Source organism: Penicillium maclennaniae, assembly GCF_028827695.1.
Source record: "Penicillium maclennaniae strain IBT 15551 chromosome Unknown utg000008l:1.0-3552695.0:1.0-3555053.0, whole genome shotgun sequence".
In the NCBI taxonomy this organism is placed as follows: Eukaryota; Fungi; Ascomycota; class Eurotiomycetes; order Eurotiales; family Aspergillaceae; genus Penicillium; species Penicillium maclennaniae.
In genome coordinates this window covers 1,427,869-1,442,761 of record NW_026623220.1, presented here as the reverse complement: position 1 = coordinate 1,442,761, position 14,893 = coordinate 1,427,869, and the positions used below count along the sequence as shown (strand labels likewise).

General features: G+C 49.6%; 6 protein-coding genes across 6 annotated transcripts; 4 read left to right on the top strand and 2 right to left on the bottom strand.

The window, feature by feature from the left end:
- Nucleotides 1-1,192: 1,192 nt before the first annotated feature.
- On the top strand, nucleotides 1,193-3,484 carry N7477_009527 (uncharacterized protein; the record flags this gene model as incomplete). The annotated part of the gene is made up of 8 exons (XM_056971188.1): nucleotides 1,193-1,249; nucleotides 1,349-1,621; nucleotides 1,668-1,701; nucleotides 1,765-1,902; nucleotides 1,965-2,401; nucleotides 2,455-2,569; nucleotides 2,635-2,879; nucleotides 3,014-3,484. The coding sequence occupies 8 exons, from the start codon at nucleotides 1,193-1,195 to the stop codon at nucleotides 3,482-3,484; spliced, it is 1,770 nt and encodes a 589-aa protein (XP_056818167.1).
- Nucleotides 3,485-4,229: 745 nt separating this feature from the next.
- N7477_009526 (uncharacterized protein) lies at nucleotides 4,230-4,757 on the top strand (the record flags this gene model as incomplete). Its single annotated transcript, XM_056971187.1, has 1 exon — nucleotides 4,230-4,757. One exon carries the CDS (start codon nucleotides 4,230-4,232, stop codon nucleotides 4,755-4,757), a length of 528 nt encoding a protein of 175 aa, XP_056818166.1.
- A 579-nt stretch (nucleotides 4,758-5,336) lies between these two features.
- On the bottom strand, nucleotides 5,337-5,798 carry N7477_009525 (uncharacterized protein; the record flags this gene model as incomplete). The annotated part of the gene is made up of 1 exon (XM_056971186.1): nucleotides 5,337-5,798. One exon carries the CDS (start codon nucleotides 5,796-5,798, stop codon nucleotides 5,337-5,339), a length of 462 nt encoding a protein of 153 aa, XP_056818165.1.
- Nucleotides 5,799-6,305: 507 nt separating this feature from the next.
- On the top strand, nucleotides 6,306-7,819 carry N7477_009524 (uncharacterized protein; the record flags this gene model as incomplete). The annotated part of the gene is made up of 7 exons (XM_056971185.1): nucleotides 6,306-6,428; nucleotides 6,469-6,612; nucleotides 6,687-6,734; nucleotides 6,898-6,968; nucleotides 7,019-7,308; nucleotides 7,366-7,739; nucleotides 7,787-7,819. 7 exons carry the CDS (start codon nucleotides 6,306-6,308, stop codon nucleotides 7,817-7,819), a joined length of 1,083 nt encoding a protein of 360 aa, XP_056818164.1.
- A 3,340-nt stretch (nucleotides 7,820-11,159) lies between these two features.
- N7477_009523 (BTB/POZ domain-containing protein) lies at nucleotides 11,160-12,301 on the bottom strand (the record flags this gene model as incomplete). The annotated part of the gene is made up of 4 exons (XM_056971184.1): nucleotides 11,160-11,218; nucleotides 11,283-11,931; nucleotides 11,997-12,123; nucleotides 12,171-12,301. The coding sequence occupies 4 exons, from the start codon at nucleotides 12,299-12,301 to the stop codon at nucleotides 11,160-11,162; spliced, it is 966 nt and encodes a 321-aa protein (XP_056818163.1).
- Nucleotides 12,302-13,202: 901 nt separating this feature from the next.
- On the top strand, nucleotides 13,203-14,517 carry N7477_009522 (uncharacterized protein; the record flags this gene model as incomplete). Its single annotated transcript, XM_056971183.1, has 2 exons — nucleotides 13,203-13,925; nucleotides 14,452-14,517. The coding sequence occupies 2 exons, from the start codon at nucleotides 13,203-13,205 to the stop codon at nucleotides 14,515-14,517; spliced, it is 789 nt and encodes a 262-aa protein (XP_056818162.1).
- Nucleotides 14,518-14,893: the final 376 nt, after the last annotated feature.

The following is a 14,893-nucleotide window of genomic DNA, read 5'->3' as shown; positions in this document are numbered from 1 at the left end:
GACGATGAACACGATGTCGGCAATGGTGCACGTCGCCTCCACATAGGCACCGAGGTTCATGGCCGCTTTACAGCATGACGCGGGCATTCATTAGTCTTCCATCCAGGATGTTGACAGGGAACAAGCAGAGGAAAGAGATCTACGCACTGGTGGGACTGGAATAGCCATCAACCGCCAGCTCCAGGTACACATTGTTCAGGACAAACGAGTCCAAGATGGTCCAGTTCGCATTGAGCCTGACGGCCACGGAAGCTTGATACTGATACGTCAGGCTTGCTGTGTCATTCGCTTTGCCTGAGCCACTGTCCAGGTTGAGATAGCTTCGAGCGCTGGCGACGATCTCGGCGACAGCATCGCTCAGAGCCTTAACCTGGGTTGGCGTCACTGGGGGGCCATCGCCGTCGGTAGGAGCCAGCAGCGGCATTTTTGCTGCTTTTGTATGATAGAAGAGAGTTGAGTGTCACTCGAGCCTCATTTACAGTTACTTTGTAGTGGCGCGACCGATACTTATTGCTAAGAACTATAGAGGACTGACTCAACGGCGGTCGAGCTGTGCTTGAGACAGGAGAGGAGAGGAAGCGAAGCCTCTCGCTGGATTGCTGGATCAAGTTGCTGGACTGTCGCCTCCATGATCCATTCCATCGTGGTATCCCCGCACTCGCCCTCGGTCTAGAACAAGGAGCTGCACGGTCTGCACCAGATGTGCTAGGACCTCCGCCTCATCCCACCGTTGCGACCAGCCGCAAGCAGCGAATTTCGACGAGCTCTTGAATCCGAACCACTGTTCAAGAATCGTTTCTCAGGATTGGGCAAATCCAACCGAGTAGCTTAGCAAATGAGCCATACTGGTTTTGAATGGACGGTTGATGGACGGTTGATCTGCTGGCGTGGTGGTGATGGTGATGGTGATGGTGGCGCTTAGAGCTGAGAGTTGGCACCTTGAGCGTGGAAGAGGAAGGGGAGGACTCTCTCTCCTCTCTGTCTCTGTGCACACACGTATGTCTGTATGTCTGTCCGTGTTCTGAGAATAGCGCTGGTACTCGATCAGAACATAAATACTAACACCTAACACTTAATACTTGGCACCTAGCCCTCAGCCCTCTCGTCTCTCATCTCGCCCTTCTTCCTTCTCGGTAACCTTCCCTTGACGCGTTATCTTCCGTTCTTGTAATTGTGTCTTGTGTCTTCAAGCATGGCAGCCCCTCGATCTCCCGACTACACGATCGGCTTTCCGGCCACCTGCAACGAGGTATGCGAGCCAGCAGCCAGTCCAGATGGGCAGACTTGGCGACTTTCCTGCTTTCCTGCTTTACTGATCACCGATCACTGATTGATCATCTGGCTCCAGCCGTGGGCACAGGTCACCATGATGGATGCCAGTCACGGCGACGCGCATGTCGTCGACCTCTGCGTCGTCCAGCCTGACGCAACCAACTCCTATCCCACCACACCCGACCGCTCCTACCACCGCACCCTTCTCGATACAGGACCCCCAGGGGACGCCGTCTTCAAGAACCTCCTCAACGTTCTTATCAACTATGGTCAGCCAACGCTGACCACCACCAGTCGTACCATCAGCCTCCCTCAGGGCTGGGATGAGGGTAGAGTCGATATCTTCGAGGTAGGCCTACCGCCCACATCCTCTCGAGCCAGTCTGACATCGCCAGTTGACCCATGTGGATAATGATCATTGTGGCAATGGTAGGTCTTTGGTCTTTGGTCCTTGTCCTTGTCCTTGTCAAGCTGAGGCCTGAGGCGGGCTAGCTGTCCCCCTCATGAAACGGGTGCTAGACGATGTCACTCTCCGGAAGAGCTTCACCGCAACCAACGTGCTTTACCACCAATTCCCTCTGATGAACCCATCCTTGTCGTATGAGCTGATGCCTCGATCGGGTCCTTTTGGTAAGCAGACCCCATGCCATGCCGCTGCTGGTCCCATAAGCCTGATTACATCTCCTCTGGAGGCCCCGACCCAAATCGGATCACGATACGAGAGCATTACCCAGGCCGCGACTGGGTCGTGCAACACCAGGAGGCCGGCTTCCAGATCAAGTACCATTTCAAAGGGCATTTCATGGTCAAAGTCGATGACCCGTTCCCCGCGTGGACCGATCCTGCATTTGGGGAGAAGGTAACCCTGGACAATATCTGCCCTATCGAGATCCTCCAATACCAGTGCGCGCGGCCACCTCCATTGGCCCCCTTTGGCGCTGTGTGCGTGTCCTGCCAATTGATTCTGACCCGTACTGGCAAATTGGGTAAGCTGGGAGTCCCAAAGGCCAGAAAAGTCGCCACTGCCCATGTCGAGGTGGTCATGCCCAACTCGTTGGTGCAGAAAAACTTCTTTCTCCAACACGGCTACCGCCTGAACTTCACCACGACGAATCCAGACGAGCGGGCGGTCTTTGATAACCCCATCCCAGCCCTACCCCGACCAGACCGCTGCCGCTGAAGACCATTCGGGATTTCCAGTTGATCCGGGATCAGCTGGATGCGATCCAAAAGAATGCGGTAGCCACAGGTACCACCTGGGCTATGGCAGCCACCCCACGACAGTGGACCGAAACCGGTGAGTTTGAAAGACAGCCAGCGCAACTGCTTTGCCACTACTGACATATTCTGCTCGTCTCGCAGGGAGCTTCATTTCGTTGTACAACACCGAGCTTAAGTTGCACATCATGGGGCCTTTGCGTGAACTGTACCATGACTTCATCGGCGACTCGATGCAGGCCTTCTACGAGTCGAACGATGTGGCCACTGAAAAGCTAGATCCGGGCAACTACGACATCGCCAATCGAGCCAGCATCATCAGTCTGTTCTCCCGGCCCTCGGCCGTGCTTCCCGATACGACATTCCGTATGCTCTTTACCCGGCGATGCGTACGATCGCGATTGCAACGTGAGCGGAACTGTGGCGGCGTTTGCCGGCCGCCGGGAACCACAGACGGTTGACGTGTTAAAGGTGGCAATCCTCCCCCCTTTCTCTAGAATCTAGATCCGGACTAAGCAGGCAGGTCCCTCACCATGGCTCCGACGTCACAGCCGAGGCGGAGTTCTACCGCTATATTCGGGCTCGGGTCTACCTAATCAGTGGACAGCAAAGTCGATATGGCGCCCCAGCGCTCAAGACACTCCTCACCATCGCGGAAGGCTTTAGGCAGGATCCGGGCACCTACAGTGACAAGGTTGCCCCTCACTACCTGTTCTTCAGCGACGCTCGGACGCTTGACCCGGTTGCTGGAAGAGATAGCAATACGAAACAACTCCTCGCGTCAGCGGTGAGGCCCAACATTGACAACACGAATGGCAAGCCGATTTACAACTACCAGTGCTACCGAATCAAAAGGCAAGACGATTCCACTCGAACCGCGGGGAGAATTCTCTTTGGGGCCAATAAGGTCTTCAATGCACCTTGGGTCTGGTTTGGCGAGGCGTCGGGCGATTCCGACACAGACACGAGCCATGACTGGGTGCGGATGGGTTGATCATCGTCACATAGGGATGCCCGTTCACGGCCGGCCTTTTTCATTTGGTGGATCTACTGTGGTTTTACAAAAGTGCTGCGACAAAGTCTGTTAACAAGGCGTGATTTGTGGCCCGGTGGGTGGTGGATTATGTTACCCCTACGGCTACACATAACAACCCTAGTATAGTAATCAATGAGACTGCTGTCTGGAATGCGTTGTATGAGACTCATTGTATATGCTATGGTTGCTCTATTGTCATAGTACTCATTAGGAGCTACTCCCCTGGGCGCCTAAAGGGTGACACACAGCCACTGACAGGCACCATGAGCATGATATTAGGGCGTGGAACTACTGGCCATGAATTGGCATTTTGTATTTTTACACTGAATACGCATCTTGTCTGGACATTTTCCGCCGTAGCTAGTATGCCTCGAACGTCCTTGAAACAAAATATGCAAGGCTGGACAGACAGGTGGATGTCGAGAGCAATGGCTGGCTGAAAAATGAGCGGCTGAAATGCTGTACACACTTCTGAGAAGGTCCAAGCCCCCTCCTCACCGTTACGAGGCCTGGCTGTGACCCCTAGCTGATCAGAAACTTGGATACGGCATAGCTAAACAATCTGCAAGCCCATGAGAATGATATACGCTGATTCGTATATAAAAGACATGATTCTTCCGAGACCTTGGGCAGAAGATAAATCTTACGTTCTATTCCAAATCTAACCAAGCTTGTCTCAACAACACAAGTGTCCACTGCAACCATGCTTCCTCTTCCTCCGCCACCGAATCCCTTTCCATACACCCTTCCTATCGGGGCCTCCATCAACATCTCGTGTGAAGCCAACGCGGCCTGGCAGCAGCGCGTCACCGTCACCATACCCGGCGACGCAAGGAGCCCATACCACTTCACCGGCTCGGGTGAACCAGGAGACATGATTCTGGACAACGGGCGAGATGCCATCGAGCTGGGTCCCTTGACGACACCCAAGACCATTACCTTTTACTACGAGTTCAATTCCGGGGGTGGCTTTCAGCCGGCGGCCAGGGTTGTGGCGCCGGTCGTGAAGAGGCTGCCGTGGGGCCAGTTCGTGACCATCGCCGGTGAGGATGGGGCAGACTCGGATGAGAATGATAGCATCATCTACATCAATACCTCCAACGTGCTAGGAGACGAAACACAATCACCAGAGGATGATTATGCGGTCGGCCAGTGGATGCAGCCTGGCGCGGACGATGGGGAGGATGGAGAAGACATTCCGCGAGGTGCAAAGAAGTGGCAGAAATGCTAGGGGCATAAAAAAAGAAGTACAAGTGGCTGCGAAGGATCAAGTTCAAGTTCCCTGGACTCACTGAGGGAGCCGTTTCAGACAGACTGGCGAATTGGGCGGGTTGGGTTGGATTTCCCCTCTTGTGCGTTCAGCCCAGCAGGTATGGATTTTAAGGAGGCCTTTGTCCTCAGGCCTGTTTCCCTTTCCTAGGCCCCCATGTGACATTAGTCTCTTAGCTAGAATCTCTCGTAGCTCTCTCTAGCTAAGTACCTAATGAATCACGCATGCTCTGCATTACATTCTCCACAGCCTTGACCCAGCTCAACCCATGACCCACTAGGTTGGGACCGTTAGGTGAATTGAAACCTGCCAATCCTAATCTAATTCTGGTTGGCACCCAGGCTGGTGGCCATAGGCCCATAGTAAATCAAGGGGTCTCAGGGTCTGTGCACTTAGGGTAAGGCTGGGTGCCAGCCTCTTTATCAACAAATGCAAGAACATACCTTATCCACCAGACAGTCAGGGAGTATTCTAACTTTAGATTAAAGACATATCTATAATCTAACCTACATAGATTTTAAGGCAGACTAATACCATGGGTTAACCTAAACCCATATAGGTTGGGTCAAGCCCCTTGCCAAAACAACTCGAAATCGGCTGATTGGTGGTGTTTTCCAAGGTCCTAATAGAAGATTTGGTCTTCTCCAAGGGATGGCAGTTCCGAATCTCCACATGAGAGAACTCAAGATAGCCTTCTGGGAAAGAATGAAGGCTGCCGGGATTGGGAGTTGTTGGTGCGGCATGGGGATCGTTTGACTGTAGTCCAGTGGCAAAGACGGGAACATCACTGTGGCCGTCACGATTTCCACTTAGCTCTTGCATAGTTTGGAATTCGGCATCCGGTTCAAGCCCAACTGAAGGCACAGCAGCTAACAGCACGTCAAGATCTTTTGGCACCCCGCTGGGGCTCTGCGCGGGATCTTGTATGTCCACATCAACCTCCCGCGGCGATGATACGGGTGGACAAGTCTCGAGCTCGTCGAGGTCGATTACGCAATCCATGGGCACTCTATCCAGTCCGGGGGCAGCAGCGCAGTCTGTTGTCTCCGTATAATGTACATCTGGATGATGCAGATTGTTAAGGGGCTCTTCGGCCAGCCCAGTGAGAGAATTTGGCAGCTGAGGCGAGCTGAGCCTAACTAGTGACGCTGCTCCAGTGCATATATCAGGTGACAGGTCGTGCTCGTCACTCAATGGAGGGGCAGGAGCACTTCGCAAGCACTGCAGAGAATCTGGGGCAAGAGAAGTGCAACGTGGCACGTCTGTCACACTATCTGCATGGGAAATTTGTCGTTAGCGATATAGCAACCGTATAAACCTGTCGCCTTGGGACTTGAATGGCTTGTGAGATACAAGGGTTTGTGCGCCTGCGCTGTCCAAACATGACGTGGCAGCTGATTTTTGATGTCGTTTTCGCCTTGGGCATAACTCAGCAGAAGTCAGAATACACCATAAATTAAATAGAGGGAGAGGGTCTGCCATTTCCCGGATTTTTTCCTCACCTATGCCATGGTTGACGCTTGGGACGCGAGCACAATGTTGGATTTGACAGAGTTGAGGGGAAGATATGAGACCGTGAGGGTTACCGAAGATAGCAAGGACAAAATCATCGAGGCACGCTTCGCATACAAAGTTGCGACCTGGACTTGACTAATTGGACTCTTGAATGTAGGAACTTCTCTCTCATGTCCAAAGCCTTCAAGGGGCCCTTCAACACCAGAAGAACGAAAACCAGGACCAGAAGAAGCTGGTTCGGCTTTATAGGGAAGACGCCGATAAATGCCAGAGTGAGCTGGAAGGGAAGTCTCGTGAGGAAGTACGTTCTGTGATCGCATCTTTCCGCTTAATAACTCCATGAGTCTAGACCTGCTACTAACCACATGAGCCCAGGCGAGGTTGCAGTTTGCATCAGTACTCGTTGATGGCGACCATATGAATGTGAGCACAATATTTTCTACGATCAGTGCTTCGACTCGAACTAAATTACAGTCGATTTCGAAAACTGTTTCCCCTCAGGACACACACTCTTTGTTTCTCGGCTCGTACCCGAAACGCGCTTAATCCTAATTAGGTTAAGTGGTAAACTATTGTCCACTTATAGGTTATTATTAATTACACCCTAGCTAATTTAGGTTTAACGCCGTTCCGGGTACGGAACGAGAAACAAACAGTGTGTGTCCAGAGGGGAATCTGTTTTCGAAATCGACTGTATCGTAGTTCAGGGACGAATTTGTTCAAGATGGACAGACGGGCGGTGGCTCCGCAGCGAGAGCTCTCATGGAGGCAGTTCGAGATCATGTTCGAAAGGTCGAACCCGATGCCAGCCCAAACATCTACTACAAGATTCGGGTGTATGCAAATGTGACTGGTCTAGCAAAAACGTATCGTGATACTAGCAGTGTCACTTATGAGGGTGTACTCTCTTTTATCCAAGGGTTCAACATGGAAAATACTCTATGTGACTTTGTGGACGCAGGTAAAGGGAAGGAATGCTCTGATGTGAAGATTCGAGGTGAGATAGTGCTATCCATTACTCCAAGGGTTAAGGGGTCTCTAACATATCTCCTAGCTCTTTTCGAGCACTATTTACTCGATGTCCATTGCCAACACATAATCTTCTGTGGATCTGCGGACAACGGCTATGCCCGTGTACTGACACCCGATCGCGGATCGAACCGTATTTCACTGGTAGAGGGCCCACCATTCGCTCATGAACTGAGAGATCTAGCGTCGGACTTTGAGACAACCTCGTTCCCGGAAGTTTTTCGGTCGAAGAAGCTGTCTAGAAGCGTGTCATTTGGCGGCACAACGGCTACTCCAACACCTACGCCGCCGCGGACGCCGACTCCGAACTATGCTTCTATAGCGAGAACAGCACCTCCAATACCGGACGACAGCTCCCCGCTGGCTAATCCGCCCACGAGAACACTCACCACAAGCAGTGTAAGGTTGGTCGTTTGTAAGAATGCGAATAATCAACGGGTTGATAGCCCGTTGCAGTTCTCTACGAAGGGCAAACTTGATGTTCTCAAGCAGCACAAATTCTGCAACCAGTTTCATATATTGGGATCCTGTTCATACGGAGAGTCTTGTACTCATAAGCATGAGCCAAGACTCGTTGACCAAGATGTAATTGATCTGATGTGGATCGCCCGCTTGTCTGCCTGTCCAAAGGGCTTGCGATGTGATGATGAGAGTTTTGTCAGCGGACATCGGTGTCCGCATAGGAATTGTACGGTTAGAGGTTGCAAGTTCCCGCATGGGGTTGACACCAGAATTGTCACTCCAGTTTGATATGGTGGATTCCTCTGGCCTCAGTTTGTCATTTTCAGTTTCTTTCAACGAAGTGTCTTTGTATTCTTTCCACTTTCTATTTTTGCATCAGCTCACTTGAGTTATCCGCTCTTTTTGAGCGAAATTATTCAGTAATTCAGTCCCATAAGTTCAGGTCGGTGGATCTTCATCATATGTCCGATCTTCCTCCCAGTCACCGAACTAGAGTAACGGAAGATTATTCTTTTGCGAAGTAGTATATGGTGGAGAGGAGTAATCGATAGGGGAGATGGGATCGACGTCGATGTAGCTTATGTCGGAGGGGGAGGCGGGTAACTAACGGAAGTTGCCAGGTGTTGGTGTATATTGTGATGTATCGCCCTACGGGTCAAGCGCCATGCTTTGTTGAACGCCATAATCATCATGGTTAACGAGAGAACTGGGAGTCATTTTCTCGGGCCTACTGTAATGACAGACTAGAGGTGAGTGATTATTAGTTGAGGCTTACACTATTAGGAGCGGTTAATGGTGTTGTTCGCCTGCAAACAACCGCTAAGTGGTCAGAATGGTTGTTAGCCGCTAGTATCACTTACTGAGGCTCTCTGGGCCAAAGAGATAGCCTTATAGGTGATGACTAGCACACGCCGCGCAGGATGAGAAGGAGAACTGAAGTCGCCTAGAAGATCATCAGGTTACTCGGCACTAGGCAGCCCTCCCCATATGATTTGCAGATCCACTATAGAATTCCATGGAATTCCACCGACATTTTGCACGCAGAGTGTAATTTTCCGTCAGGGTACATACAGTACATAGCGCATTTTATTGCGCCCTCAATTTAACATGGCCGGTTCAATAAATGATCCGCGCTAACGCCTTGGCAGTGGGCCAGGAAAGAGTTTCTCAGTGTATATTGGTCAAGGCGATTTCGAGAACGACTGTACTTCTCCACACTTCTCACAATCCTGAGAACTACCCCCATGAGCCTCGACTTGATGGTTGATCTCCACTGTGCTGGCTTTTCGGTCCCACTTGGCATGTTCTCTTTGGAATCGATCGTATATGCTCACTTCGAAGGTACGGCCCTTATAGCGGAACCAATCTTCAATGGCGTTGTGAAACCGTGATATTTGCCAGTTGGCTGAGGTCAGCTGGGTAACACCCCCTTCCATTTGCAAATCCCCCCCGCTCTACCAAGGCACTCAGGTTGGGGAATATTTGCTCCAGGCATGACACATGATAGTACTTGTTCGGCTCTACGGCTCGTGAGATTCAAGATAGGCTTTTGAGGGATTGTGAGGGCTCACCGTAGTATCGACCGGAAAGGTCCTTAACATTGAAGCGAAATGCAGACCTGATATTAGGTTCTCCATTTAACTTGGTAGGAACGCAGCCCCAAGGGCGACAGTGGCTTCTGCTGCTAGGATTGTCTTGCAATATAATCACACGTTTCTGGTTGGTGAGCTCATCTTCAATGCACTTTCTTTCAAATGCGACTCGCTTGGCTGGGTCTCGTATGATCCTCTCCCACTCGCTATCGACTTCATCCCAGGGATCATTAAAGTCGGTTTCCTCCGGTAAGAGTGTGGCTGGCCGTTTATGAGAAGTCATGCTTTTGAGACAGACTTGACATAAGGCATAGATATGGTGGGATAGAGTAATAAATAGGAAGAGTTGTGCTTACTGTATGAAGGAGCGCGGGATTGTTGCATTAAGACGGGAGGGGAACACATTTATAAAAGGTCCAAGGGATCCCGTCTTTCACGTGCTGCTTATCAGAAGTCGTCGGACAATCAGTTGTCCGTACATAGATTCTCTGTGATTCATGGAATGGATGAAGAGGCCAAATCGGTTTAAAAAAGAAGTTCAAAATTATGCCAAGACGTCAAAGGCTAAATGATTCGGGAGAAGTCGCCAACCGTTCAATTACTGAGGTCATGAAACGCACAATCAGCCCCAAGCGTCATATTCGTTGAACGCAAGACTCGTATCGGGCCAACCTACTATGATACCATTTATAGCACTATTGAGTACTAGGGCATTTCTATTCACTCGTACAATGTTCGATTTCTTGCCGCATCAATTCTGTCCATTCACGGACCAGGACCTGAGACTATCATGTTTACGATGAGTCATCTCTATCTCCATATTGTTGTGATTGCGGAATTCAATCTGGCGATGTCAAAAGGTCTAATGGGTGAGATACAGCACTCGCATAACCGTCGGAGGTTTAGCCAAGCATCTGGACTGGTCCCAAAGTGAACCAACATCTTTTATTTCACTGTACGGAGACAAAGCAAGTGCACTTCGGGAAGCCCAGTCAAACAAGGCCAATTTATGACAGAAACACAGGATGGTGGAGGCATAGATGGCCCGTTAGAACTGCAGTTGACTCTGCTATGCGACTTTCTCGTGAAAGGGTCTTCGCGTTCTCGACTTCGGACCCCATGTCGGAAAGAAAGTTAGATTTGAACCGTCCATTTGTTGTGGAATCATCAACTTCCGGGCATGTTGAAATTACAGAGAGTGGTTTGCTATGGATTGGATTCCTGATGAAGCAGTCCAAAGAGTCATTGACTAATTCTGTTCCTATGCGACTGGACGGTTTCTTTGGTGATGGATTCTATTAAAGTTTTGTTTGAGAACTTTCAACGAGTACGAACGCTGTTTAGTGGAAATTCAATTAATTTATTTTTTGAGTGTATTTTTCGAAAGGCCAACCGACTGGTTGAACGCCCTTTACACCAGTCAATGAGAGGTGGTTATTATTCGTGATTGGTTCCAAGCTTCCTGGCCCTCCTGGGTCCCGTGTGTCTCCTTAACCCTGCCAACCCCCAGCTCGACATGCCCACAGAGTCAATGACGTATGCTTCTGTCTGCCACGTTTTCCCAGGCGTATTTGGTAGCTTCTCCAAGGATGAGCGGGGACTTGGCAAATCATTTTCTCTCTCGAGGCCAGAATATACCGTAAAATTAAGTAGTTACTTACCTCGGGTATTCTTTCATCATACTGTACAGCTGAGGACTTACACCGGTGCTCGAAGTTTCTCATCCTAGCTGTCTATTTACCATGGTCGCAATGACATTTGTGCATTAAAGAGTTGCTTGTGCGACAGTGTGCATGGCGCCCAGACTTTCCGCGAACTTTTTCTCTGTTCATAACCGTTCGGATTATTGCATTTCAATATTTCGCCCAATGGGTACGAGGGGACCAACGTGTGTCGAACTCGGGAGACCAGTTTTTCTTACATAGCCCATGCTCGTTCCAATCAGATACCGTCCTATTCATCATTGCCACAAGTAAGTCGGAAGAAAATTGTGGGACAGATTTGACCAAGCTGTCCGGAAATGCCGCCTTGGTTGTTTCCTCTGCGGTCCTCAATTCCGTAAGGTGGTCCATAGTCATGTTCACAGCCAAATCTCGTAGGCCCCGGTCACTCGCGGGAGTTGAGTTGTATATCTCAACGATAGCACGCGGAAATGTTTTTGAATCCAATCGCCGGAGTAGCTCTCGTTCAACTTTGGCCTTGGAGAGTACCTTCAGGCCCCTTATAAACATTCGGTCCGCGAGCGAATACATCAGTATATGAAAGGAAAGAGGATCAAATGCGGTTGTTGAATCCTCGACTGGCCCCATCATTTTATCTGGATTGTCCTGCTCAGTTTCTCCTGATTGTCGAGGAAGGGCCTTCACGAAAATATCCGTGCCCTCTGAGTCGTTGATAGCCGAGTGCTCATTTGGAGGAACGTCCTCAGGTTCTGGGTGATGATATTCCGCCTGATAATCCAGGGAGTAGAGATACTCAATCATTTGCTTAACCAAAGCCGGTTCTTCCTCTAGTATGATCGTGTTCGTGGAGGCCTCCTAGACTCAGGAAGTCAAGTAAATCTCTTGGATCCTATTTCCGCCACCTTGGCAGAGTATCTCACCTCAAAGCGACTGTCGCAAGCCTTGGCAAAAAATTCTGACCGCGTGCAGACTATACACTTGTGCACGGCGTAGACATCGTCCTCACATATGATAGTCAAATCGCTGTATTTAGAATCGACCCGCATGCTTTCCATTGTTAGAGCTTCCCAAAGACATGCGAGGGCATCTGGTACCTTGCTAGAGCGTGAAGGAGCTCTTGGCCAGCGGTGGTGTTCTGTATCTCATTCTTGGATTCACTTGTCGATTCCTGAATCCACGGGTTCTTCTCAGGTGCTTTGAGAGCAACTCGCTTATTCTTGACCATGGTGAAACTGCAAGTCTTGCCTCGGAATATTCAGTTCCCTTCTGGACTTACGAAGGAGCTCAAGGCGACATTTGGGTGGTGCGGGGAAAGGGAGCGGTTCACTGGCGAGCGCTGTTGCTATTTGAATATTTTGCTTTTCACCGGAACCTTGGGCTACCATGCATTGGCCATACACTCGCCAGACATGAGTCATGAAAGTTACCTTGTCTGGTACTGTATGTATGCCCTGAAACGAACGAAGAGAGGAAGAATTTATTTTTGTGCGCAGGGAATACCGTTGTCCAAAAACTTTATTTATGTTTTTGCTGTTAGCCAAATTTCTGTTTTTCATTCGCCAGTTTTTTTTTTATACCTTTTTTTTCTCATCCGCTGTCTCTTCTCTCCACGCTCTCATCTGATTTCCATCTTAGGCTTGGCCCTGACGCTTTTTGGCCTTATTCACTGGCTCTTTGCTCTCGAACTCGGACGTTGTCTGATTTTGGCACTCCGTGCGTACCTTATTTGTGACTTCAACTCTTCATTGCCTGCATGTTTTTCCTACGTACTTGATTGAAGCCTTCTGATTGGTCGTGCTCCTCCTGTATGACTTCGTGTTCACTACATCGTTGCTGCTTTTCTGCGCTCTGCTACGTGCCGTATTTAGGACGCGGCATGCTTATTGATAGGACTGGTGCCACGTCATTCTCATCAAGCGGGCTTTGCCATACATGAAGGCACCAAGCGTCGAACTATAAGTTCGGACCCTCCTGAGTTGCTACTATACAGCTCGGTAATTTTTTCTCGAACTTGATTCTAAGCCATATATACTCGAGAATGAAAGCGTTCAATTTCACCGAGATCAAGGACATACGGCCTTCTCTCTTAAGGCTTAGTTGCCCTCTAAGGCCCGTCGAACAAGAGAATGACAACCCGTCATCTTGATATTTTGGACGATCTAGCACGGGACCTGGAAGTACGTTCCTATGGTCTTCAAAATGCACGGAGACTGGCCAAGGGCTACGAAGATCTCGTGGTTGTGCTTATCGAACCTACCGATAAAGCTGAAGAGGAGCCATATCAAGAGATGCTAGCAGCTTCAAAGACACTGCTTTGCATTAATGAAACCCTGCAATTTCCGTCCGGTGGCGAAAGAGACATCGAAAACACTATTATTTTGGATGTCAGGGCATTTCGAAGCAATTTTATTCGAACCAGCCAAGGTCTGGAGGATTGGATCCGCGACGACGACTTGGTGTACGGCAATTTAGAGAAATTTATGAGCTGTTTACGTCCTCGCGTGGTTATTTTCTGTCAATTCGTGACAGATGAAGCGAATAACAAATTCGTGAAAGGACTTTGTTCGTCTATCAAGGAAGCCGGTGACGTATACCTCCAAACTCTCCCAAACGAACACGAATGCCTGTTCATTAAAATCTTCCATCCTATGCACTGTGAAAGATCGAAAGATGATGCGCTGAAGAGGGTTATGGATGAGTATTTACTCGAAGCCACCTTTATCATCGCGTTGAATGCACTGGCTGGTTATCGGATATCTGGCATTGGGCTCAAGAATCTCAGAAATTGTGCGCAAGATGGACCAGCTGTCATTTTTGCCCCCGAGGGAGTCTATGTCTCCTATCATTGGGTAAGTGGCGGGAATTCTGTATCGGGTAAACATTTAAAACAGTTGGAATCTATTGAGCGGCCAATTGTACGTCTCTTTCCCAGCTTACGAGATTCTTGAAGCTTACGATATAATAGGCCGAAATTGATCAGGTTCTCGCCGGATATAAGGGAACAGAATGAAGTTGTTCTTCCTTATGTGATCTACCTCTGAAAAGAGACGTACTAGACGAACTCGGAGGAAAGATTAAACCGTTACCACCAAAGCAACCCCTTGCCTGGTGATTTCATTCAAACGTCATGAAGATCGGCAGCATCTGAATGCTGATTGTTCACACATTGCGGGACAAGTGCATAAGAGATAACTTAGGGAGGTGGAGTTGTCCTGCCAGTCATGTTGCCATTTTGTGATGTCCAAACCCCACTCCCCTTAGAAGCCTAAAAGAAGTTTGAAGAAATTGGTTCCCTATTCTCAAATGACGCTCCTATTGTACCGGCAGCTTTGCCACCTGCAATTTCGACAGGTCCCCGATATGGACCATGTCCAGGACGGCAAATTTGAAAGGGCTTGGTTTGGTGCTATTTTGGTCCAAACCCTCGTGATTGGTAGTTGAGAGGCGCCTTTCCTCGTGAGTTGTTTGAAAGGTGTTTGTTGGGAGGAGATGGAGGAAGGGAGACTGTTTACTCTATGCCTGCGTGTGGATGTCGAGCAGTGCCTTGTGGCAATAGGTTCGACATCTTTGTTCCTGGTCTAATGTGTGGATTGGCAGACTCGGCGATTGTGTGACCGTTTTGTCGTGGTATTGCGAGTCTTGCGACAGCAAATGACGACAATTCCAAAAGGTAGTGACGAGAAGTCCAAGCTGTGTGGTCAGTACATACAGGTAACAATCGTACTGTGATCCACAGACGTTCTGGGAGCTCACCTCAAGCGATAGCAGCCAGACGTTCAGCGCAGTTCCCACAACTGCTATCACAGAAAGACAACCA